Here is a 25,485-nt window from a genome sequence, read left to right on the forward strand (position 1 = left end):
TGCATGTAACACTCAGCAGATGCATGTAACACTCCAGCAGATGCATGTAACACTCAGCAGATGCATGTAACACTCCAGCAGATGCATGTAACACTCAGCAGATGCATGTAACACTCCAGCAGATGCATTAGATGCATGTAACACTCAGCAGATGCATGTAACACTCCAGCAGATGCATGTAAAACTCAGCAGATGCATGTAACACTCAGCAGATGCATGTAACACTCCAGCAGATGCATTAGATGCATGTAACACTCAGCAGATGCATGTAACACTCCAGCAGATGCATGTAACACTCAGCAGATGCATGTAACACTCAGCAGATGCATGTAACACTCCAGCAGATGCATGTAAAACTCAGCAGATGCATGTAACACTCCAGAAGATGCATGTAACACTCAGCAGATGCATGTAACACTCCAGCAGATGCATGTAACACTCAGCAGATGCATGTAACACTCAGCAGATGCATGTAACACTCCAGCAGATGCATGTAACACTCAGCAGATGCATGTAACACTCAGCAGATGCATGTAACACTCCAGCAGATGTATGTAACACTCAGCAGATGCATGTAACACTCCAGCAGGTGCATGTAACACTCCAGCAGATGTATGTAACACTCAGCAGATGCATGTAACACTCAGCAGATGCATGTAACACTCAGCAGATGCATGTAACACTCCAGCAGGTGCATGTAACACTCCAGCAGATGTATGTAACACTCAGCAGATGCATGTAACACTCAGCAGATGCATGTAACACTCAGCAGATGCATGTAACACTCAGCAGATGCATGTAACACTCAGCAGATGCATGTAACACTCAGCAGATGAATGTAACACTCAGCAGATGCATGTAACACTCAGCAGATGCATGTAAAACTCAGCAGATGCATGTAACACTCAGCAGATGCATGTAACACTCAGCAGATGCATGTAAAACTCAGCAGATGCATGTAACACTCCAGCAGATGCATGTAACACTCAGCAGATGCATGTATCACTCAGCAGATGCATGTAACACTCCAGCAGATGCATGTAACACTCCAGCAGATGCATGTAAAACTCAGCAGATGCATGTAACACTCAGCAGATGCATGTAACACTCAGCAGATGCATGTAAAACTCAGCAGATGCATGTAACACTCAGCAGATGCATGTAACACTCAGCAGATGCATGTAACACTCAGCAGATGCATTTAACACTCAGCAGATGCATGTAACACTCAGCAGATGCATTTAACACTCCAGCAGATGCATGTAACACTCAGCAGATGCATGTAACACTCAGCAGATGCATGTACCACTCCAGCAGATGCATGTAAAACTCAGCAGATGCATGTAACACTCCAGAAGATGCATGTAACACTCAGCAGATGCATATAACACTCAGCAGATGTATGTAACACTCCAGCAGATGCATGTAACACTCAGCAGATGCATGTAACACTCCAGCAGATGCATGTAACACTCAGCAGATACATGTAACACTCCAGCAGATGCATGTAAAACTCAGCAGATGCATGTAACACTCAGCAGATGCACGTAACACTCAGCAGATGCATGTAACACTCAGCAGATGCATGTAACACTCCAGCAGATGCATGTAACACTCCAGCAGATGCATGTAACACTCAGCAGAGGCATGTAACACTCAGCAGATGCATGTAACACTCAGCAGATGCATGTAACACTCCAGCAGATGCATGTAACACTCAGCAGAGGCATGTAACACTCCAGCAGATGCATGTAACACTCAGCAGATGCATGTAACACTCAGCAGATGCATGTAACACTCAGCAGATGCATGTAACACTCAGCAGATGCATGTATCACTCCAGCAGATGCATGTAATACTCAGCAGATGCATGTAACACTCAGCAGATGCATGTAACACTCAGCAGATGCATGTAACACTCAGCAGATGCATGTAACACTCAGCAGATGCATGTATCACTCCAGCAGATGCATGTAATACTCAGCAGATGCATGTAACACTCAGCAGATGCATGTAACACTCAGCAGATGCATGTAACACTCAGCAGATGCATGTAACACTCAGCAGATGCATGTAACACTCAGCAGATGCATGTAACACTCCAGCAGATGCATGTAACACTCAGCAGATGCATGTAACACTCAGCAGATGCATGTAACACTCAGCAGATGCATGTAACACTCCAGCAGATGCATGTAACACTCAGCAGATGCATGTAACACTCCAGCAGATGCATGTAACACTCAGCAGATGCATGTAACACTCCAGCAGATGCATGTAACACTCCAGCAGATACATGTAACACTCCAGCAGATGCATGTAAAACTCAGCAGATGCATGTAACACTCAGCAGATGCATGTAACACTCAGCAGATGCACGTATCACTCCAGCAGATGCATGTAACACTCAGCAGATGCATGTAAAACTCAGCAGATGCATGTAACACTCCAGCAGATGCATGTAACACTCAGCAGATGCATGTAACACTCCAGCAGATGCATGTAACACTCAGCAGATGCATGTAACACTCCAGCAGATGCATGTAACACTCCAGCAGATGCATGTAACACTCAGCAGATGCATGTAACACTCCAGCAGATGCATGTGACACTCAGCAGATGCATGTAACACTCAGCAGATGCATGTAACACTCAGCAGATGCATGTAACACTCAGCAGATGCATGTAACACTCCAGCAGATGCATGTAACACTCAGCAGATGCATGTAAAACTCAGCAGATGCATGTAAAACTCAGCAGATGCATGTAACACTCCAGCAGATGTATGTAACACTCCAGCAGATACATGTAACACTCAGCAGATGCATGTAACACTCCAGCAGATGCATGTAACACTCAGCAGATGCATGTAACACTCCAGCAGATGCATGTAACACTCAGCAGATGCATGTAACACTCAGCAGATGCATGTAACACTCTAGCAGATGCATGTAACACTCCAGCAGATGCATGTAACACTCAGCAGATGCATGTAACACTCAGCAGATGCATGTAACACTCAGCAGATACATGTAACACTCCAGCAGATGCATGTAACACTCAGCAGATGCATGTAAAACTCAGCAGATGCATGTAACACTCCAGCAGATGCATGTAACACTCCAGCAGATGCATGTAACACTCAGCAGATGCATGTAACACTCAGCAGATGCATGTAACACTCTAGCAGATGCATGTAACACTCCAGCAGATGCATGTAACACTCAGCAGATGCATGTAACACTCAGCAGATGCATGTAACACTCAGCAGATACATGTAACACTCCAGCAGATGCATGTAACACTCCAGCAGATGCATGTAACACTCAGCAGATGCATGTAAAACTCAGCAGATGCATGTAACACTCCAGCAGATGCATGTAACACTCCAGCAGATGCATGTAACACTCAGCAGATGCATGTAACACTCCAGCAGATGCATGCAACACTCAGCAGATGCATGTAACATTCCAGCAGATGCATGCAACACTCAGCAGATGCATGTAACACTCCAGCAGATGCATGTAACACTCCAGCAGAGGCATGTAACACTCAGCAGATGCATGTAACACTCAGCAGATGCATGTAACACTCAGCAGATGCATGTAACACTCCAGCAGATGCATGTAACACTCCAGCAGATGCATGTAACACTCCAGCAGATGCATGTAACACTCAGCAGATGCATGTAACACTCCAGCAGATGCATGTAACACTCCAGCAGATGCATGTAACACTCCAGCAGATGCATGTAAAACTCAGCAGATGCATGTAACACTCCAGCAGATGCATGTAACACTCCAGCAGATGCATGTAACACTCATTAGATGCATGTAACACTCCAGCAGATGCATGTAACACTCAGCAGATGCATGTAACACTCAGCAGATGCATGTAACACTCTAGCAGATGCATGTAACACTCCAGCAGATGCATGTAACACTCCAGCAGATGCATGTAACACTCCAGCAGATGCATGTAACACTCAGCAGATGCATGTAACACTCAGAAGATGCATGTAACACTCCAGCAGATGCATGTAAAACTCAGCAGATGCATGTAACACTCAGCAGATGCATGTAACACTAAGCAGATGCATGTAACACTCAGCAGATGCATGTAACACTAAGCAGATGCATGTAACACTCCAGCAGATGCATGTAACACTCCAGCAGATGCATGTAACACTAAGCAGATGCATGTAACACTCCAGCAGATGCATGTAACACTCCAGCAGATGCATGTAACACTCAGCAGATGCATGTAACACTCCAGCAGATGCATGTGTGCAGTGCCCTCACTGACTATGTGTATAAAACAACCAATCAGGAGCATGAACAGCATCACTGCCAGACCCATCACTCAACTTGCCTAGACTCTAAAGTAGAGCAGCCAGGACTCGCTGGTTGTAGTCTATGGGATAGTTAATATTCCTTCTGATTAGCAGTGTGGCCCAACTTTTCAAAAGTAAAAAAGTCTCAGAGGAAGAAGTTAGACTTCATCATCAATACTCAAATTAAAATTAGATCCAGGTTACATGTGAAACGTTTGCAGGCAATTAATAAAATACTTTGAATTTTTTTTTTATTAATACTTAGTCGTATTAGTCGTATAATAGAGCAATAGTAAAGACAAATCAAGGGTTTTTTTTTTCTGTGCTGTGTTAGTAAACAATTTGGTACCTTCACTCTAAATAACTGTGTTGTAATGAAAATAAAAATGTTTTTAGCAACCAAGAGGTTAATCGATTCTGTAAATATTTTTCTTCTCCATTCCCTATCTGACAAATAAGATTGCACTTGCCAATAAAATTTGTTGGGCACCCTTAAAGCTCCAATTAAACTAAACAGTATTTAGAAAGATATCTAGAACTGGCTTAAAAAGGACAATGTGACTATAGTCTCAGAAAAAAACAGGAGACATTTCCCTTGTAACAATGTGTCACAGTAAATGTTGTAACCTCCAAAAAAACATGTATTTATGGCAGCACTTCCAAAATCTTAACGAGCCATTCCATCAACAGCAGGGAATGACTGCAAGGCAAACAGAATTGCTTTCATGACTATTTTTTTTTTCCAGTCTTTTTTTTTTCTGCTGCCATAAGGCTTGTGTCAACAGTAATAGACTTGGGAAACAGGAAAGGTTAGTCAGCCAAGTCAGCCCTAAATAATACGATATTTAAGGTCTGTTCTTACCTTTCGTTTGTTTGTGGGGCAGACGTATAGATAGCTCAAAATTGTCTTTAGACCCACTTTGTCATTTAGCTTTTCATATGTCGTCCCGTAGTCTGTTGACCTGAAAAAAGAAAAAAAAACCCTCCATAAATACAGAGATAAATTACATTAAAAAAACAGTCATAACAGCAGTTTGTTTAAAGGACTGAAAAGTTCTATAGGGTGAAATAAAAAAATAAATAAAAAACTTTTAATGCTGAGTGCAATGAGAAATATAACATTTTACATTGCTGCATATTTATAATCATTGTATAATGTCTTATAATAAACATTATATATAAATGCCAAACTTGATTGAAATAAAAAAAAATCTTCTATAATTACGGTGCCTCTGCCCGAAATGCATCAGAGGTCCAAGGAGGGGCTCCCTCTAGTTATTATTCCAACTTGTCTATGTTTTTATGTATTTGTTAATACTATATTTTTCATGGCTATTCAAATAAATTCTGGAATTTTTATTGCAAAGAGATTGAGCTAGTCTGGGTTACAGTACATTCACAGTTGTAGAAATAATTTCTTGCCAGGGGCAGAAAAAAATGGGATGCATAAGGAGCCAAAAACTGCACGTGCACACCTAGAGTACTATCCACAACCTAGTTTATTGGTAATGCTGCTCCCTTATACTGTAATAAAAACTGTCTCACATATGCATTTAACTGCCCATCTGCCTTGTACGTGAAGCAGTCAGGTTGATTGCTTTATTAATTTAATAAGTCTTGTATACAATATCCCTATACACTTGCTCATGACAGAGAGCAGAGTGGGGTTCAAAAATGACACAGTGGGTAGCATAAGCTAGCAATACTTCATAATAAATGTCCCCTTCCTTTCAGTTCCTTTTCAGTACACATTGTTTACAAATATATGAGTACAAACTATATAATTCCTAAAGCACATTTTCATTATGAAGTATTATACTAGAGCACTCAGTTTGGTATATACAAGCATCCATGTAGAATTTGATCATTTATATTATGATTAGGGGAAAAGGGCGATCATTTTTCTCAGTAGTGTAAGAGATATTAGACATGTGCAACCAAGAAAATTTAGTTTTGGATGACATTTTTGTTCTGAATATTCAAGGAAATTAGTTTTCCCAAATATTTGGTGGTATTCAGTATTCGTTTTGTTTAAAATGAAACAAAAAATGAAGTTTCATTAAAAAGCCACTGTAAGTAAAAAATTACTTTGCCTATTACGAATTAACTACCCTAAATATATATATATATATATATATATATATATATATATATATATATATATATATATATATATATATATATATATATATATATATATATATATTCACTGTATATCCAAAATCTTCTTTTCTAATTTTATTGATTTCCAAAGCCACTCTGTGGGTATCCTTCGCTCCTTTCCAATCCTTGTTTAATACCTAGGTTTCAAAATGGCGCTTAAAAATCGTTATCCGAATGCGTAAGTTTGCGTAACGTCACCGCAAACGTCACTCTCTGAAAGACTGGCTGGAACATAGCAGACCCGCTCTATCTAGCTGTAGGTAACTTCGGCTTCACTTATTTAAAGTGCGCATGCGCAATTGAGCTGAATTTATGCGCATGCTTATTAGGAACGATTAGGCAGTTAATGATATGCATAAAATCGCAATTTGATAAGTTAGTCATTTTCAACACGTAGTGCCCAAAAATTGTGGGCTGGAAAAAGGTGACGTCATAGCCGAATAAGACATATGAAATATTAAACGTTAGGATGCTTTGTTTTTAAGAAAATATAGCTCAGTAAGTTTTAATATATGATTCTTAAATATGTTTGTTGTTTGTATTCAAAATCTATTTTGTTAAAACGAATGAAATATTTAAAACCTACACGTCAAAAGTTCACCTGTAGCTACAACACCTACATTAATGTGCTCTGGAGATAAATAAATACAGTAAACAAATGAATACTGATGATTTGTGATAGTATTTTTTACGATTTTCATGACGAATATACATTCATCCGAAAATGAATGCACATCTCTAATAGATATAGGGCCAGATTACAAGTGGCGTGCTAACAACATTTTTTGCTTGCATGCTAACTATGCTCAAATTTTGACGAGGCCGGTTTAGTGCGCATATTACAACCTGAAAGTAAAAAGTCAGTGCACAACCAAAATCTAATGTGCGCTAACTTCAGGACCTCGGAGATTGTGACCGTGTTAACTTTTTTTCCCCATTGACTATAATCGAGCACGCTAAATAAAAAACGAACATTTTTCACTCTTGCACACTAACAGACACGCATTAGAAATAGTAGTGTATATCCTTAACTTATCAGTCCTTCTAGGCTCACTCTAAAAATATCCCGTGATTCTCTCTTACACAGCTAGGTCACAGTTAGAGAAAACAAAAAGTGGAAGAGTGGCCACAACACATTTTTGAGTTATTTGTGAATTTGTGCAATATCATATTAAATATTTTTTGATTCATAAAAATTGACGCACATTTTATTGGTTCATATATTTTATTGATTGAATACCGCTAATCGCATACATTGTTGCATTATACTCCTCTCTATATACTGTTTCCATTACTCCTTCAAGCTTGTTTATTAGCCCTACTCTTCCACTTTTTGTTTTTTCTAGACACGCATTAAACCTACAGCGCAAAACCCAAAGTGAGTAATGAAGATTTTACATTCCAGTGTTCTTCACATGGAAGAAATGATCTATTCATTTTTAACCCCTTATGGACCATGAATATTATAGAAAAACTTGTTCAAAGGACTGGATGAATTTTAGAATTTTTGATATCACCCCATTTGAACAGAAATAAGGATTTTTTTTTTTTATTTATCTTTGAAACCTTTAAATATATATACATTATTTATTTGGATAAAAATAGTTTTCAGTGGATAGCAGTTTCAACTAGATTTTTATTCACAGAATTAAGGAAGTATTAACAAAAAAAATAAAATAAAAAATAAAAAAAGTTTATACAATATAAATTATCACAATCCCAAAAATCCTGTAGCTTTCTAACTATAGAGAACAAAAAAATCTAAAAATTTGTTCATTGGCATCCTCTGATTCAGCTAAGACCACATCTATCAATTAGCAGAACTATGTAACAGAACTGCCCAAGTTCTCCAAATTCACCCCCAAAACTTTATACATTTTAAAGTAGACAACAAAAAGTATTGATCTAGGCCAATGTCTGTATATTTCATTACACATCTGACTATCAGATGTGTGCAAATTACGATTATATAAAAACAAATAGTTATCTTTTTTCACAAACTTTGGCTTTCTCACAAAAATTATTTACTCACAACTTGTGATGTCATGAGACAAATGTCTTTAACCCCTTCACTACCGGGACTTTCAGACAAAAACTTGTTTTTCTAAAACCTGAGACCTGATATCTTTGAGTCTTTATAACTTTTGTGTGCAATATTTTTTTTAATTGTATTAGATGATGTTATTATGAGTGTAAGAGGCTAAGAGGCCCATTTATCAAGCTCCGAATGGAGCTTGAAGGACCGTGATTCTGGCGAGTCTTCAGACTCGCCAGAAACAGCAGTTATGAAGCAGCGGTCTAAAGACCGCTGCTCCATAACCCTGTCCGCCTGCTCTGATGAGGCGGAGAGGAATCGCCACAATTCAACCTGATCGAGTACGATCGGGTTGATTGACACCTCCCTGCTGGCGGCACAATGGGCGCGAGTCTGCAGGGGGCGGCGTTGCACCAGCAGCTCTTGTGAGCTGCTGGTGCAATGCTGAATACAGAGAGCGTATTGCTCTCCGCATTCAGCGAGGTCTTGCGGACCTGATCCGCACTGTCGGATCAGGTCCGCAAGACCTTTGATTAATTGGCCTCTAAGTGTACTTTGTAATGTATTTTTGATGTGACAATATTTTTTTAAATCAATTATCAATTAATTACAAATGACTCTTACATGCCTGTGGCTTACTATTAGAAAAACACTGGTATTAGGTAAAACTGTACAAATCAGGGAGGGATTTACATAAAGGTTTTGCTAGGATTCGAGGATTTACATAACTTTGTTAGAAGACAATAACACTTTTACTGTTCATGCTGCAAATGATATTTTTGTATCAATATCTCCCTTTGCCTTCCTTTACTAAAGTCACAGAATTCTATTAATCTCCCTGTGGTAAACAAAGAAACAGAGAGGAACAGAATACACATTAATAAAACAGGGTGACATTGCTTTATAAGACCTTACAAAAGAGGCAGTTGCATTTGTTTTGTGTTTGATAACTTAGTAAAAAAGAGATGTGAATATTATAGTATATTAATAATTATTTTGTGATTGTGTCTAGTTTGTGCACCAGATATTTCTAAATTATAAATAATTCTTAGGAGCCATATTCCGAGTGGCGCGCTAACGGTCACACGCAAGTGGAACGGGGTTTATCTTGGGAGTTTGCAAGCGTCAGGTGTGGAGCTCATATTACAAGTTGAAAGTAAACGTGAGTTAATTGCAAATTACGCTAGAATGATTGCTGCTCCCTCAGAACTCTGGTTAACTGTTTTGTGAAACAAAAAAGTTGCACAAAATACGTAAAAAATACATTACAAAGTACAGTTACACTTATAATAACCCTATCTAGCGAAAAATATTTTTTTAAAAATTGCACAAAAATGTTGAAGGGCTTAAAGATGAGTTCTCCGGTGTTAGAAAATAAAAAGGCATGCAAATGACTTTAACGTAGGCATCCATACATATATATATATATATACATGTAAACATGTTAGGGTTTTGGGTTTTAAAGTTATTTCACAAATCATTAATAAAGTTAGAATTGTTTTAGTCTGTATTTCTTTCCTCGTACTCTAATATAGTTACAATGAAATAGGTGGGTGTAGAAATGGATTTTAATGCGAAAGTTCTGGGAAATGTGTACATGTGAGCATAAGAAGTCGTAAGGATGTGATGTGACAGGGGGAGAAGAGTGCTCTCATTATTATCAAAATCACTTCAGCTCTGGTTGGTGCTGGTGATTATAGCTGAGTGATTAGATGGAAGTGAAGCATTTAGTAGTAGCTGGGTGGGTGGGAAGATTGGGTGGGAGGGAGAAAAATAGGAAGTGTTTCAGATGAGCTGAGTTGAATTTTGTACAAAGAAACTGAAAATGATCATTGTAAAATGGAGCTCTATGTGCAGTTGGTCGGCCCTCATAAAGTAAAAAATGATTCTTATAAGTAAACATTTCTTGTTATTCGCCTGCGGAGTAAACAATCTTGTTTACTAGGGTTTGCAATTAAACTATATATGGGAATAAACTTGGATGTTTAAAATGACCTTAAACTAGAAAGCAAATTATTCCTAATGAATAGAAACACGGTTTATTTTAACTATAAATTGTTGCTCCATCCTCTGGTCAAATTCATTTTTTTTTATTTTTATTTAGCATTCTGTAAGCAGGAGATGCAGCCAATCATAAGCCTGTTTCTATAGATACTAATAGCTTGCTCCATCTGCCTTCTTCACTTACGGTACATTAGGGGTCTATCAAAATGTAGATTGAGCAGCCATTTATGGATAACATTAAAAGGCTAATTTATACCCAATAGGTATGATCAGCTTTACTTAAAGTGAAATAATACTCACATGCTAAATTACTTGAAAGTGATGCAGCAAAACGGAAAAAAGCTGCCAAGGAAATATCACCAAAACATCTTTATGTAAAAAAGGAAGATATTTTGCCTCAAAATTTCTTCAGCTCACAATAGTAAGTGCTCTGTGAACAGCTATTCTTCATCTACTGTCAGAAACAACTAATCAGCTTCATCAGTGCTGATGTCAAACTTTGCTTTACTGTGATCTCTTGAGATTTCAATGAAATTTTGTGAGATTTCATAGTAAACTTCTTTAAATTGCATAGGAAAATGACATGGTTTTGCCTGTATATACCAGATGCATGCTCCATAGCAAGTCTTGGGACTAGCATCCTGATTGGCTGCTTAAAATCCCTTTACAATGGGTTGTGGCTTCTTAGGAAATTTTACAGTAAAATATCTTCCTTTTATACATAGCGATTTTCAAGGGATATTTTGTACTTAGCTTTTTACAGCTATGCTGCATCACTTTCAAGTGTGATTGTTTTTTTTGTTTTTTTGATGGTTTGGAATATGACTGTTGAATTTCCTCAATACAAAGTATTAGTGAAATGAACTGGAAACCTCTCAACTTCTGTTTAAAAATTGTTTTAATGTATATAAATTAATAAAAAAATAAAAATAAAAACACAAAAATGTCACACAAGACACATCACACTGGGTCTTCTAATTGATTGGAATAGCAACATTCCCAACATTCCTGGATATTGTGGAATAGATATAGGTTGGAAGGTTTCCCCCATTTTCTCCCATGATATACCCTGGATCTTTCAATTTCTTACCATGACATGCCCTGGCTCCTCCAATCTCTGGCTATGACATGCCCCATATTCTCCAATCCCTGACCATGACAAACCCTGGTTACCACAATCCCTGGTTGTGACAAACCCTGGCTCCTCTAATCCCTGGCCATGACCTACACTGTCTCCTCTAATCCCTGGCCATGCCATTCCCCAGCTCTCTAAATCCCTGGCCATGACATATCTGACTCCTCCCGTGTCTGGCTATGACATATCCAGCTCCTAAAATCCCTGTCTATGACATGTCCTGGGTAATCCAAAAGTAGGAATCAGCACAACTGAAGAGTGCATGAGTGACTAGGGTATACTGCTTAGCCCCTCCAAATGTAGATATGTGCAAAAAGTCACCAGCACTATATCATTTTAAACAATAATCTTTAATTAAGACATATATAAAACAAGCAACGTTTCGGGGATTGGCGACATTTTGGTGATTGGCTAATAGCATGACTAAGGGGTTAATACCCGAAACGTCGTTTGTTTTATATGTGTCTTAATTAAAGATTATTGTTTAAAATGATATAGTGCTGGTGACTTTTTGCACATATCTATGACATGTCCTGACTCCTCCAATCTGCAATCCCTGGCTATGACATGCCCTGGCTTCTTTAATCTATGGATTTATCCACTGCACAACCACACCCTGCCATTGCTGCCCCATTTCCACCAACAAAAACAGTAGGACACTGACCACAAGTCCCCCTCACCTCCCTTTTCCAGAAAAACCTCTGGGAATAGTTGAAAGCAATTGAATAGACTACAAGCTTTAAAATGGGTTAATAATTCTTATTCTATACTGTTTTCTAAAAAACTTTTCTTTTTAAAATATGAATTTTGTTATCCAGTTTTATAGATACATGTTAATGTTGGCTGTCAAATGTTGGATGAAAATGTTCTCCATAAATTGGATGGTAGACAGAAATATTTTGTTATAGAAGCAATGCGCAAAGCTGATATTTAACCAAACTGTATTTCTGGCAACATGTGAGATAGCTGAAATAAATGTAGCTAATTTGTATGACTCCACATCTGGATTTTTGAATTAGAAAATTCCATAATCCTTGGCATAAACTATAATATTAAATATCAACTTGATGTATAGAGATGGTTCATTTCTCAATAACTTTGTTCACCTGCGCATTTGCAAAAATTAGTATGGAAAGAATTTGAAAGTGCAATAATACAATTCTCTATTACATTAGAGCATTTCATGATCACATTGTTTCTTGCACACACCTTTGCAGCAAAGGGTTAAACATATAGTAAAAGGCTTTCAGATAGATTACGAGTTTTGTGTTATGAGTGAAAAAGCAGCGTTAAGGCTCTTTTTCACTACCGCTGGTATTACGAGTCTTGTCAGAATAACTGCACCTCACACTTTTTTGGCCGTAAAGCGCCATAACTACGGCAGCTTTCAAAAAGTCCTTTTTCAATGGGACTTCCATAGCGCCGGTATTACGAGTTTGACTGGGAGGCCAAAAAGTGAGCGGTCAAGCCTATACAGTGAAGATCCATACCGTAAACTGAAAGTCAGTAGTTATGAGTTTTACGCTACAATGCTGTAACATAAAACTCATAACTAAAGTACTAAAAAGTACACTAACACCCATAAACTACCTATTAACCCTTAAACCGAGGCCCTCCCACATCGCAAACACTAAAATAAATTTATCAACCCTTAATCTGCCGCTCCGGACATCGTCGCCACTATAATAAACCTATTAACCCCTAAACCTCCGTACTCCCGCACCGCAAATACTAGTTAAATATTATTAACCTCTAATCTGCTGTCTCTAACATCGCCACAACCTACATTACTGTTATTGCCCACTAATCTGCAGCCCCCAAAATCACCACTATACTAAAGTTATTAATCCCTAAACCTAAACCCTAAGGGACCTATTTATTAAAGGTCTTGCGGACCTGATCCGACAGTGCGGATCAGGTCTGCAAGATCTTGTTGAATGCGGAGAGCAATACGCTCTCCGTATTCAGCATTGCACCAGCAGCTCTTGTGAGCTGCTGGTGCAACGTCGCCCCCTGCAGACTCGCGGCCAATGGGCTGTCAGCAGGGGGTGTCAATCAACCCGATCATACTCGATCGGGTTGAATTCCAGCTATATCTGTCCGCCTGCTCAGAGCAGGCAGACAGGGCTATGGAGCAGCGGTCTTTAGACCGCTGCTTCATAGCTGCTGTATCTGATGAGCCTACAGGCTCGCCAGAAACATGGGTCGTCAAGCTCCATTCGGATCTTGATAGATAGGCCCCTAAGTCTAACCCTAACACCTACCAACTTTAACATAATTAAAATAAATCTAAATTAAAATTAAAATTAAAACCTAAATAATTCCTATTAAAAACTAAATACTTACCTATAAAATAAAACCTAAGCTAGCTACAATATAATTAATAGTTATATTGTATCTAGATTATGTTTTATTTTTATTTCACAGCTAAGTTTGTATTTATTTTAACTAGGTAGACTAGTTAGTAAATAGTTATTATCTATTTACTAGCTACCTAGCTAAAAGAAATACAAATTTACCTGTAAAATAAAACCTAACCTGAGTTACACTAACACCTAACACTACACTACAATTAAATAAATTACGTTAATTAAATTCAATTAACTAAATTACAAAAAACAAACACTAAATTACACAAAATAAATAAGAAATTATCAAATATTTAAACTAATTACACCTAATCTAATAGCCCTATCAAAATTAAAAAGCCCCCCTCCCAAAAAAAAAGAACTAGCCTAAACTAGACTACCAATAGCCCTTAAAAGGGCCTTTGCAGGGCATTGCCCCAAAGAAATCAGCTCTTTTACCTGTAAAAAAAAAATACAAACAACCCCCAACAGTAAAACCCACCACCCACACAACCAAACCCCCCAAATAAAAACCTATCTAAAAAACCTAAGCTCCCCATTGCCCTGAAAGGGGCATTTGAATGGGCATTGCCCTTAAAAGGGCATTTAGCTCTTTTTCAGTCCAAACCCTAATCTAAAAATAAAACACACCCAATAAACCCTTAAAAAAACTTAACACTAACCCCCGAAGATCCTCTTACAGTTTTTGAAGACCGGACATCCATCTTTAACGAAGCGGCAGAAGTCCTCAGCAAAGCCGGCAGAAGTCTTCATCCAAGCGGGCCGAAGTCTTCATCCAAGCCGGCAGAAGTCTACATCCAGACGGCATCTCCTATCTTCATCCATCTGGCTTGGAGCGGCTCCATCTTCAAGACATCCAGCACGGAGTATCCTCTTCTTCCGACGGCTAACGAAGAATGAAGGTTCCTTTATGGGATGTCATCCAAGATGTCATCCCATGAATTCCAATTGGCTGATAGAATTCAGAATGTGAGCTCAATCCTATTGATTGGATCAATCCTATTGATTGGATGGATTGAAGCTCAATCCTATTGGCTGATTGCATCAGCCAATAGGAATTTTTCACCTTTAATTCTGATTGGCTGATAGAATTCTATCAGCCAATCAAAATTCAAGGGACACCATCTTGGATGACGTCCCTTAAAGGAACCTTCATTCTTCGTTAGCCATCGGAAGAAGAGGATGCTCCCCGCCGGATGTCTTGAAGATGGAGCCACGCGGGATGGATGAAGATACAAGATGTCGTCTGGATGAAGACTTCTGCTGGCTTGGATGAAGACTTCTGCTGGCTTCGCTGAGGACTTTTGCCGCTTCGTTGAGGATGGATGTTGGGTCTTCAAAAACTGTAAGTGGAACTTTGGGGGTTAGTGTTTTAAGGGTTTATTGGGTGGGTTTTATTTTTAGATTAGGGTTTGGGCTGAAAAAGAGCTAAATAACCTTTTAAGGGCAATGTCCATCCAAATGCCCTTTTCAGGGCAATGGGGAGCTTAGGTTTTTTTAGTTAGTTTTTTATTTGGGGGGTTTTGTTGTGTGGGTGGTGGGTTTTACTGTTGGGGAGGTTGTTTGTATTTTTTTTTTTTACAGGTAAAAGAGCTTTTGGGGCAATGCCGTGCAAAAGGTACTTTTAAGGGCTATTGGTAGTTTAGTTTTGGCTAGGGTTTTATTTTTTATTTTTTGGGAGGGATTTTTATTTTGATAGGGCTATTAGATTAGGTGTAATTAGTTTAAATATTTGATCATTTCTTTTTTATTTTGTATAATTTAGTGTTTGTTTTTTGGTAATTTAGTTAATTGTATTTAATTAATGTAATTTATTTAATTGTAGTGTAAGGTTAGGTGTTAGTGTAAGACAGGTTAGGTTTTATTTTACAGGTAAGTTTGTATTAATTTTAACTAGATAGTTAGTAAATAGTTAATAACTATTTACTAACTAGTCTACCCTGGTTAAAATAAATACAAACTTAGCTGTGAAATAAAAATAAAACTTAAGATAGATACAATGTAACTATTAGTTATATTGTAGCTAGCTTAGGGTTTATTTTATAGGTAAGTATTTAGTTTTAAATAGGTATTATTTAGGTATTAATTGTAATTTATATTTAGATTTATTTTAATCATATTAAAGTTAGTGGGTGTTAGGGTTAGACTTAGGGGTTAATAACTTTAGTATAGTGGCGCCGACGTTGGAGGCGGCAGAATAGGGGTTAATAAGTGTAGGTAGGTGGCGGCGACATTGGGGGCGGCAGATTAGGGGTTAATAAGTGTAGGTAGGTGGCGGCGATGTCGGGGTGGCAGATTAGGGGTTTATAAGTATAATGTAGGTGTCGACGATGTCAGAGGCGGCAAATTAAAGGTCAATAAGTGTAATGTAGGTGTCGGCGATGTCGGTGGCGGCAGATTAGGGGTTAATAAGTGTAATGTAGGTGTCGGCGATGTCAGGGGTGGCAGATTAGGGGTTAATATGTGTAATGTAGGTGTTGGCGATGTTAGAGATGGCAGATTAGGGGTGTTTAGACTCGGGGTTTATGTTAGGGTGTTAGGTGTAAACATATCTTTTCTTTCCCCATAGGAATCAATGGGGCTGCGTTACGGAGCTTTACGCTCCTTTAATGCAGGTGTTAGGCTTTTTTTTAGCTGGCTCTCCCCATTGATGTCTATGGGGAAATTGTGCACAAGCACGTAAAACCAGCTCAAAGCAGCGCTGGTATTGGAGTGCGGTATAAAGCTTAATTTTGCTCAACGCTGCCATATTGCCTGCTAATGCCGGGTTTATGAAAACCTTTAATAGCAGCGCTATAGGGAGGTGAGCGGTGACAATAACTTGCAAGTTAGCTCCGAGCCGCTCATAACTCAAAACTCGTAATCTAGCAAATTATTTATTACATATTGGAACGGCAATGCAATACTGCACCTGTGCTGAACACAGCTGATGAGCCAGTAAGGGAGGTTTATGAATCTAGCTGCCATTACATGTCATGTTCAGGACAGGATCAGCACTACAGACCATAAAAAGCTTTAAAAACATAGATCTGTGCCAGAAATAATGTTAAAATGATAGTAGTATGTTCCAGTGCATTACAGTATTTCATTTTTGATTATGTCCTTTTAATGTAATGGTTGTGCAAACAATCATATTGGCATTTTATTTCCTCCATGTCTTTGAACACCACTTTTGAATTGTAGATTTCCATTTTTTATGGTACAACCTATTACACAAGAGATATATTTCCCTGTAATATATTGTTTAAAGAAAATGATAGATAGATAGATAGATAGATAGATACTGACAGACAGGTGGACAGGCAGAGATCAACACAGAGAGATGGACAGATGTTAGATAAATAGACAGACAGACATGTAGGTGATAGCTAGATGGATTAATAGATTGATAATTGATAGATAGATAGATAGATGATAGATAGATAGATAGATAGATAGATAGATAGATAGATGATAGATAGATAGATAGATAGATAGATAGATTGATAAATATATAGAAATATAGATAGATAACAATTCATGGCAATTGTTTTTTGTTTGTTCTGTTTTTTTATAGCAATTTGCACCAATTGATTGCACTGCACAAGAACTTAATTTACAAAATTAAATATTTTCCGTTACAACAGATTCTCAATATTATACTTAAAATGTAGAGCTCTCAGAATGTTTAACTTGGCCCTGCTAGGCAATTAATAGTTTCTTTATATCGTTATTGATTTTCTTTCTTTCAGTTGGTCACACAATGTAAATTAAAGTGTAATTCTTTCTTTAGCTGTACGGACATATTTTATTTTTGCTTTGTTGTAATTTAGAAAAGAACAGCAAAACCTTTTGAAAGGTTTTACAAAATGTGAGATTTTAAGATGATATCATTGGCTCAGTAATTCATTCCAGAGCACTCGTTATGACTACAGATATTTTAGTTTTGTCAGCATTAGATAACAAACGTTTTCTTTACAGATTGTTGGATTCATTAATAAAAAATAAACATTTTTTTTAGGTGTCTTAAAGGGACATAAAACCCAAGAGCATTTAATTTTAAACAACTTTCTAATTTACTTCTATAATCTATTTTGATTCAGTCTCATGATATCCTTTGCTGAAAAGCATATATAGATAGGCTCAGTAGCTGCTGATTGGTGGCTGCACATAGACACCTCATGTGATTGGTTCACCCATGTGCATTGCTATTTCTTTAACAACGAATATCTAAAGAATGAAGCAAATTAGATATTAGAAGTAAATTGTAATGTTGTTTAAAATTGTATTCTCTACTTGAGTCATGATAAAAAAAAAAATTGGGTTTAGTGTCCCTTAAAGTACATTATTCTATAAACCAAACAAAAAATATGGACTTGATATACAAAGTAGCGGAGGCTGATTTGGAGCCCTTACTGGGGAAGCTTGCACATTTGTGAGCCTGCTTTCTGCAGTGTAGGAAGCGGTGGTCTTTCCTCTGAGGTGGTGCACATAAAACACCATGAACATATTAATTTGGATGACTGACAGGTTCTTCTCTTGTGTGATTGGTTATGGAGGGGTCAGCATTGCACAAACCACACTGTGCGTCCACTGCCTGTTCACCGCAAAGCCAGGTGGACATGATCCAAAGTCAAAAACTTTGTCTGCAGCTTTGTATCAGCAGATATACATCTTCACGCATATCAGCAGATATACATCTCCACATGTATCAGCAGATATACATCTTCACGCGTATCAGCAGATATACATCTCCACATGTACCAGCAGATATACATCTTCACGCGTATCAGCAGATATACATCTCCACATGTACCAGCAGATATACATCTTCACGCGTATCAGCAGATATATATCTTCACATGTATCAGCAGATATACATCTCCACATGTATCAGCAGATATACATCTCCACATGTATCAGCAGATATACATCTCCACATGTATCAGCAGATATACATCTTCACGCGTATCAGCAGATATACATCTCCACATGTATCAGCAGATATACATCTTCACGCGTATCAGCAGATATACATCTCCACATGTATCAGCAGATATACATCTTCACGCGTATCAGCAGATATACATCTCCACATGTATCAGCAGATATACATCTCCACATGTATCAGCAGATATACATCTTCACGCGTATCAGCAGATATACATCTCCACATGTATCAGCAGATATACATCTCCACATGTATCAGCAGATATACATCTTCACGCGTATCAGCAGATATACATCTCCACATGTATCAGCAGATATACATCTCCAGGCGTATCAGCAGATACACATCTCTACACGTATCAGCAGATGTACATCTCCAGGCGTATCAGCAGATATACATCTCCACGCGTATCAGCAGATATACAGCTCCACACGTATCAGCAGATATACATCTCCAGGCGTATCAGCAGATATACATCTCCATGCATATCAGCAGATATACATCTCCATGCATATCAGCAGATATACATCTCCACGCGTATCAGCAGATATACATCTCCACATGTATCAGCAGATATACATCTCCACGCATATCAGCAGATATACATCTCCACGCGTATCAGCAGATATACATCTCCACGCATATCAGCGGATATACATCTCCATGCGTATCAGCAGATATACATCTCCACATGTATCAGCAGATATACATCTCCACGCCTATCAGCAGATATACATCTCCACATGTATCAGCAGATATACATCTCCACGCATATCAGCAGATGTACATCTCCACGCATATCAGCATATATATATCTCCACGCGTATCAGCAGATATACATCTCCACGCGTATCAGCAGATATACATCTCCACGCGTATCAGCAGATATACATCTCCACACGTATCAGCAGATATACATCGCCACATGTATCAGCAGATATACATCTCCACATGTATCAGCAGATATACATCTCCACGCGTATCAGCAGATATACATCTCCACGTGTATCAGCAGATATACATCTCCACATGTATCAGCAGATATACTGCCTTTTTCAAGTGCAATCAATGTATAAAAATGGCTAAAAAAACTTTTGTATATCTGCTGATACACGTGGAGATGTATATCTGCTGATACGCGTGGAGATGTATATCTGCTGATACACGTGGAGATGTATATCTGCTGATACACGTGGAGATGTATATCTGCTGATATGCGTGGAGATGTATATCTGCTGATACACATGGTGATGTATATCTGCTGATACGCATGGAGATGTATATCTGCTGATACACCTGGAGATGTATATCTGCATATACGCGTGGAGATGTATATCTGCTGATACACATGGTGATGTATATATGTTGATACGCGTAGAGATGCATATCTGCTGATACACGTGGAGATGTATATTTGCTGTTACGCATGGAGATGTATATCTGCTGTTACGCATGGAGATGTATATCTGCTGATACACGTGGAGATGTATATCTGCTGATACGCGTGGAGATGTATATCTGCTGATACACGTGGAGATGTATATCTGCTGATACATCTGCTGATACGCGTGGAGATGTATATCTGCTGATACACGTGGAGATGTATATCTGCTGATACACGTGGAGATGTATATCTGCTGATATGCGTGGAGATGTATATCTGCTGACACATGTGGAGGTGTATATCTGCTGATACGCGTGGATATGTATATCTGCTGATACACGTGGAGATGTATATCTGGTGATACACGTGGAGATGTTTATCTGCTGATACACGTGGAGATGTTTATCTGCTGATACGCGTGGAGATGTATATTTGCTGATACACATGGTGCATTTTAAACTGAACCTGCTTATGTGTTTTTATTTAACTTTTTAAAACCCACTCACTGTGAGGATTGTTGCTTTTGGATAAATTGTGTCCTGTTGAAGATTCAATAAACTTTGTTATGGAACCCATTTCCCTGTGAGTACTTTTTATTTAATGGGAAATTGTCTAAGGAATAATACACTATGTTGTGAATCATGTTCTGCTCAAATTCCTCCCTTCAGTGTCACCTGAAGAGTGAAGTGCTGTCATCTTGAATAAAGTATGACACTTTGCGAGTGATACTATTGCATATTTAATAGTTCTCATTTGGGATAACTAATTTAAGATCCTAAACCATTTATCAAGCTGAGGACACAGCTTGGGAGCCTGATAAATTCTGTATTGCTCATATGAACATGCAATCGCAAGCTAAGAGGCAGCGACTTCCTTCACCACCTTAGACTGACTTAAAACATCCCAGGCTCATTCATATGGGATAACTGACAATTCATGTTCTTGCACAGAGAGAAAGAGGCAGGGCACACAAGTGATTCCTTGTGAAATCTTAATCATGGGCAGCAGCTTCTCTTGCTCAAAATGTGTATGGACAGGTTCCCTGGTTGAGAACATTGCCCACCTACTTGACTTTAACATGAAATTATCCTGCATTTTAGGGAGAAAGCTGGAATTAGGACAGGCTTAATGTGAGTTAGAGTTAGGATTGTGGCTTTAATTAAGGATAAGGTTGTGGTGTACAAAATGGTTAGGCCTAAGGTGAAGTTAGAGCTGATGATATGGTTAAAGCTATAGTAGGTTCAAGGTAACTTTTAGGATTTGGAATAGAGGTAAAGTTCAGGATAAGGCTAAGTCAAATCTAGTGTTAAATTGAACAAAGTTCAGTTACTTCTATTAACAAATTTGCTTTGTTTTTATGGTATTCTTTATTGAAAAACGTACCTCAGCAACACCAATGCACTACTGGGATCTAGCTAATGGTTGGTGTCTGCAGATATTTTCCTCTTGTTATTGGCTCATCAATTGAATTCAGCTAGGTACCAGCAGTGCAGTACTGCTCCTGAGCCTACTTAGGTTCATTTTCAGGAAAGGATTCAAAGATAACAAAGCAAATGTCATAAATAGAAGTAAATTTAAACGTAGTTTAAAACTGCAGCCTCTATCTGAACTAAAAATCTAATTATAACCAAGTGTTATACTGATTGCCCCCAAACAACCCCACCAACCAAAAAAAGTTTGTATGCCTATGATTAACTTCTTCATTCCTAGGGATGACAAATTGCAGTGCATTGCGTTTTTCAGCAATATAGAGGTTAAAGGGAAATGAAACCCAAATGTTTCTTTCATGATTCAGATAGAGCAGCGATTTTAAACAACTTTCTAATTTACTTCTATTATCAAGTTTACTTCGTTATCTTGGTATCTTTTGTTGAAAAGCAGTGACATAATACTTAGGAGCGGCCCATTTCTGGAGCACTATTTGGCAGCAGTTTTTCAAGAGCACTAGAGGGCAGCGCTATTTCCTGCCATGTAGTGCTCTAGATGACTACTTAGGTATCTCTTCAGCACAGAATCTCATAGGAGCGAAGCGAATTTGATAATAGAAGAAAATTAGAAACAAATTTAAAATGGTCTGTTCTGTCTGAATCACAAAATACATTGGGGTTTCATGTCCCTTTAAGCAAACAATAAAAACATAGAGGCTTTGTTTAGTTTTTCTTCCATTGATATAATGTGCAGATGCGGAAGCAACTTTCAAGACATTATGTTATGTTCACACCAATTAGTGGCCATCCAAAGACACAGCTGGCTCGTATCACAAAGCAATTTGTGACTTGTCTGTTTAATGCTAGAAAGGCAAACTGACGACGGTAGAATTGTAATATCTTGCACATCACATGTCTCAGGAGAGCTATAAATCCGGTGCAACTTACCTTTGATTTATAACAAATGAATATGGTGTTAGTAATGTTTGTGATCTAGAAACTGCAGAGGTGGAGAGCAAAAGAAACAAATCCACAATTACAGTTGGTTTTGGATACATTGTAAATGTTATTCCTAAATAAGCAATCACAAAAAAATGGCAACTAAACGTTATTTTGCATTTACACTTACAGGTATCATGTTAATGATTAGACCAAACATTAAAATGAGTTTGAGATTTTTTTTAGAAATTCTAGTGCTAAGTTTTGTTTTCATTTATGGTGATATATAAGAGTGGTTACATAATTAATATCTTTAATTAATTTTGGTATATTTTAAAATATTATGATTTCCTTGGTTTAAAAGTGCAATGCTGAATACGGAGAGCGTATATTAAATAAGAGTATCTTCTATCATGGCTTCAATTAGCTGAAGAGGACTATTAAAACATTAAAATATTTTCAACTGGGGGGTGGAGCCAACTACCATCCTGGCTGGTCGCATTTAGCTAGGGCTCCCAGTAATAGCTAGTGGGATAACTAAGTTTAATAGATATATTCCCCTGAAACCTAGCGATTTTTTCCCAAGTGTCACCTCACATCTCCAGCTGGGGCACAGAAACTAAGATTAGAGAGCTTTGCACGGCACCGGAGTGAGACACAGATTTAGCGCAACTGCCCCTGCCTAATGAGGACTCATTCTATCCCAGGCCGCCTACCCTGAACCCTGCGCTGGTACTAACAGCAGTGCCATTGCTGGAGGCTACACTGAACAACACACACACAGCGGCAGGAGCGCCAGACACAGCAGCATCGGGGGTCTGAGAAACTCCCCCGCACCTGAATTAGAAAGTGCCGGGTCATAACGGAACTACCCGCATCAACCTACCTTCTGCGGCAGTGAAGCCGGACTGGTGCACTGGCTCTGGAGTGTCTCTTCCCCGCTCCGGAGCATACCTCTCCGCAACGCCCTGAGAGGCCGACCCGGATCCGGCGCAACACACAGCTCCGTGACTGAGCGGCCTCCACGTGGCAGTCAGTGGATCATTTCCCTGTAAGTAACGGCAGCCTGGTCTGCAAGTGTTATTATTGTCCTGAGATACACTGACGTAGGGGAGCCCAGGGACTAACTGGGTCTTACACAGCTGGCATAAATCAATTGGCTGGGGGCCATCTAATAACGGCACTCTTCTTTCCATTCTGGGGCGCGAAAACGCCATCTTTAGCCCCACATAAGCACAGCACAGCCATCTATCAGTGTGGACCCCTTTTAAGTAATACGCAGTGGGTTAACAGAACCGTGGTACAAGCAACATTAAAGGCTTTATCTGAGTCAGGGTTCCTAATTATTAATACAGAAACTATTACAACCAGCCTGCTAGTCGCTCATTCATTAGAGGATAGCCACGTGGGACTCAAACCTTACACAGAGCCCTGTAAACTCACTAAGCAGCAACTACTTTTTGCCTCTTAAACCCCAGCAGCTTTCTCAAGGAGGGCTGAGATCTTAGGGTGGTACTTGCTGCCAACTCCCAACAACATATAAGCACCTAAACCACCACTGAAACAGCATTTTTAGGCTTGTTGTGGATATTCTATGTAACCCCCGCAGCTGCACCTAGGGACCTGTTCTACTACAAAATTGGACTGTGCTGCACCATCTTCAGAATCTCAAAAGCTGCTGTACACCTTGCCCCTGTGTCACAACTGAGGTGCACTCTCCCGTCCCCTTTCCTGCTGCATGCTACTGCAGTAGGTCATATCCCTCACCCTTTTTCCGACCTGGCCCAAAGGTGGCAGTTTCCCTAGGGAGAGTGCCCTAACCCTACTCCTAAAACAACAAGACTACTTAATGCCAGTGACTTTCCCATTCTATCTAGAATTTATTTTTGCCTAACATGGCATAAACACGACTAGGCCACTTAAGCCTGTCTACCACACAGTGACATCTCCCTATTTCTAAGTGGGACCGCCCTGCCATACCTGACTTCCAACCTAGCAAAGACCCCCTCAACAACAGACCCAACCTATCTCTTTCCAAATATGTCGCAGTCAGCCAGAGGGAAAAAGAATAAGCAGACATTCTTACCCAAGAAAACAGTGATAGACCACTTTGGACCTCCAGGAGGACTATCACAAAGTGATATAGAACCCCCGGACTCCCCTGGGTCTGACACCTCGGATCTCACATTGGCGGCTATCCAGAACATCCAACAAGCCCCAACTGAAGCAGTTACTCCCTCATTCATAATGGACTCCCTCAAGTCCCTGCTGGACAAACACCATGCTTCATTCACAGCCCAAATGGCGGCCTCTACTGCTGAGCTCAAAAAAGAGATCTCATCAACAAATGAAAGAATCGACTCTCTAGAGAGACGGCAGGAGGATGCCGCTGTGGAGCATTCTAATCTACAATCCTACATGCAACGTCTTGCGGACTACCTAGATGTTGTTGATGATAAGATAGCGGACTTGGAAGATAGATCTCGGAGGAATAACCTAAGGATCCGAGGTATCCCTGAGTCTATCTCTGTGACCGATCTACAAACATACCTAAGAGAACTGTTTATAGTACTGGCGCCCCCAGCTACAGAGGCGAAAGCCCTGATGGACCGTGCACACCGCTCTCTTAGGCCCAAAGGTCTCCCAGATGACCAACCTAGAGACACGATAGTCAGACTGCACTACTTCACGTACAAAGAGAGAATCCAAAGGGCTCATTTCCAGAAACCATCTCTCCCAGACAAATTTAAAAAATTACAGATCTTT

General features: G+C 39.1%; 1 protein-coding gene across 1 annotated transcript in view; it reads right to left on the reverse strand.

The window, feature by feature from the left end:
* LOC128640533 (VPS10 domain-containing receptor SorCS1-like) overlaps positions 1-25,485 on the reverse strand; it is a 1,407,808-nt gene that overhangs the window by 885,377 nt on the left and 496,946 nt on the right. Inside the window, 1 exon segment of the mRNA XM_053693005.1 lies at positions 5,196-5,295. Within this exon segment, the coding sequence (XP_053548980.1) occupies positions 5,196-5,295 (100 nt within the window).

The sequence above is a fragment of the Bombina bombina genome, chromosome 9, assembly GCF_027579735.1.
Source record: "Bombina bombina isolate aBomBom1 chromosome 9, aBomBom1.pri, whole genome shotgun sequence".
Lineage (NCBI taxonomy): Eukaryota > Metazoa > Chordata > Amphibia > Anura > Bombinatoridae > Bombina > Bombina bombina.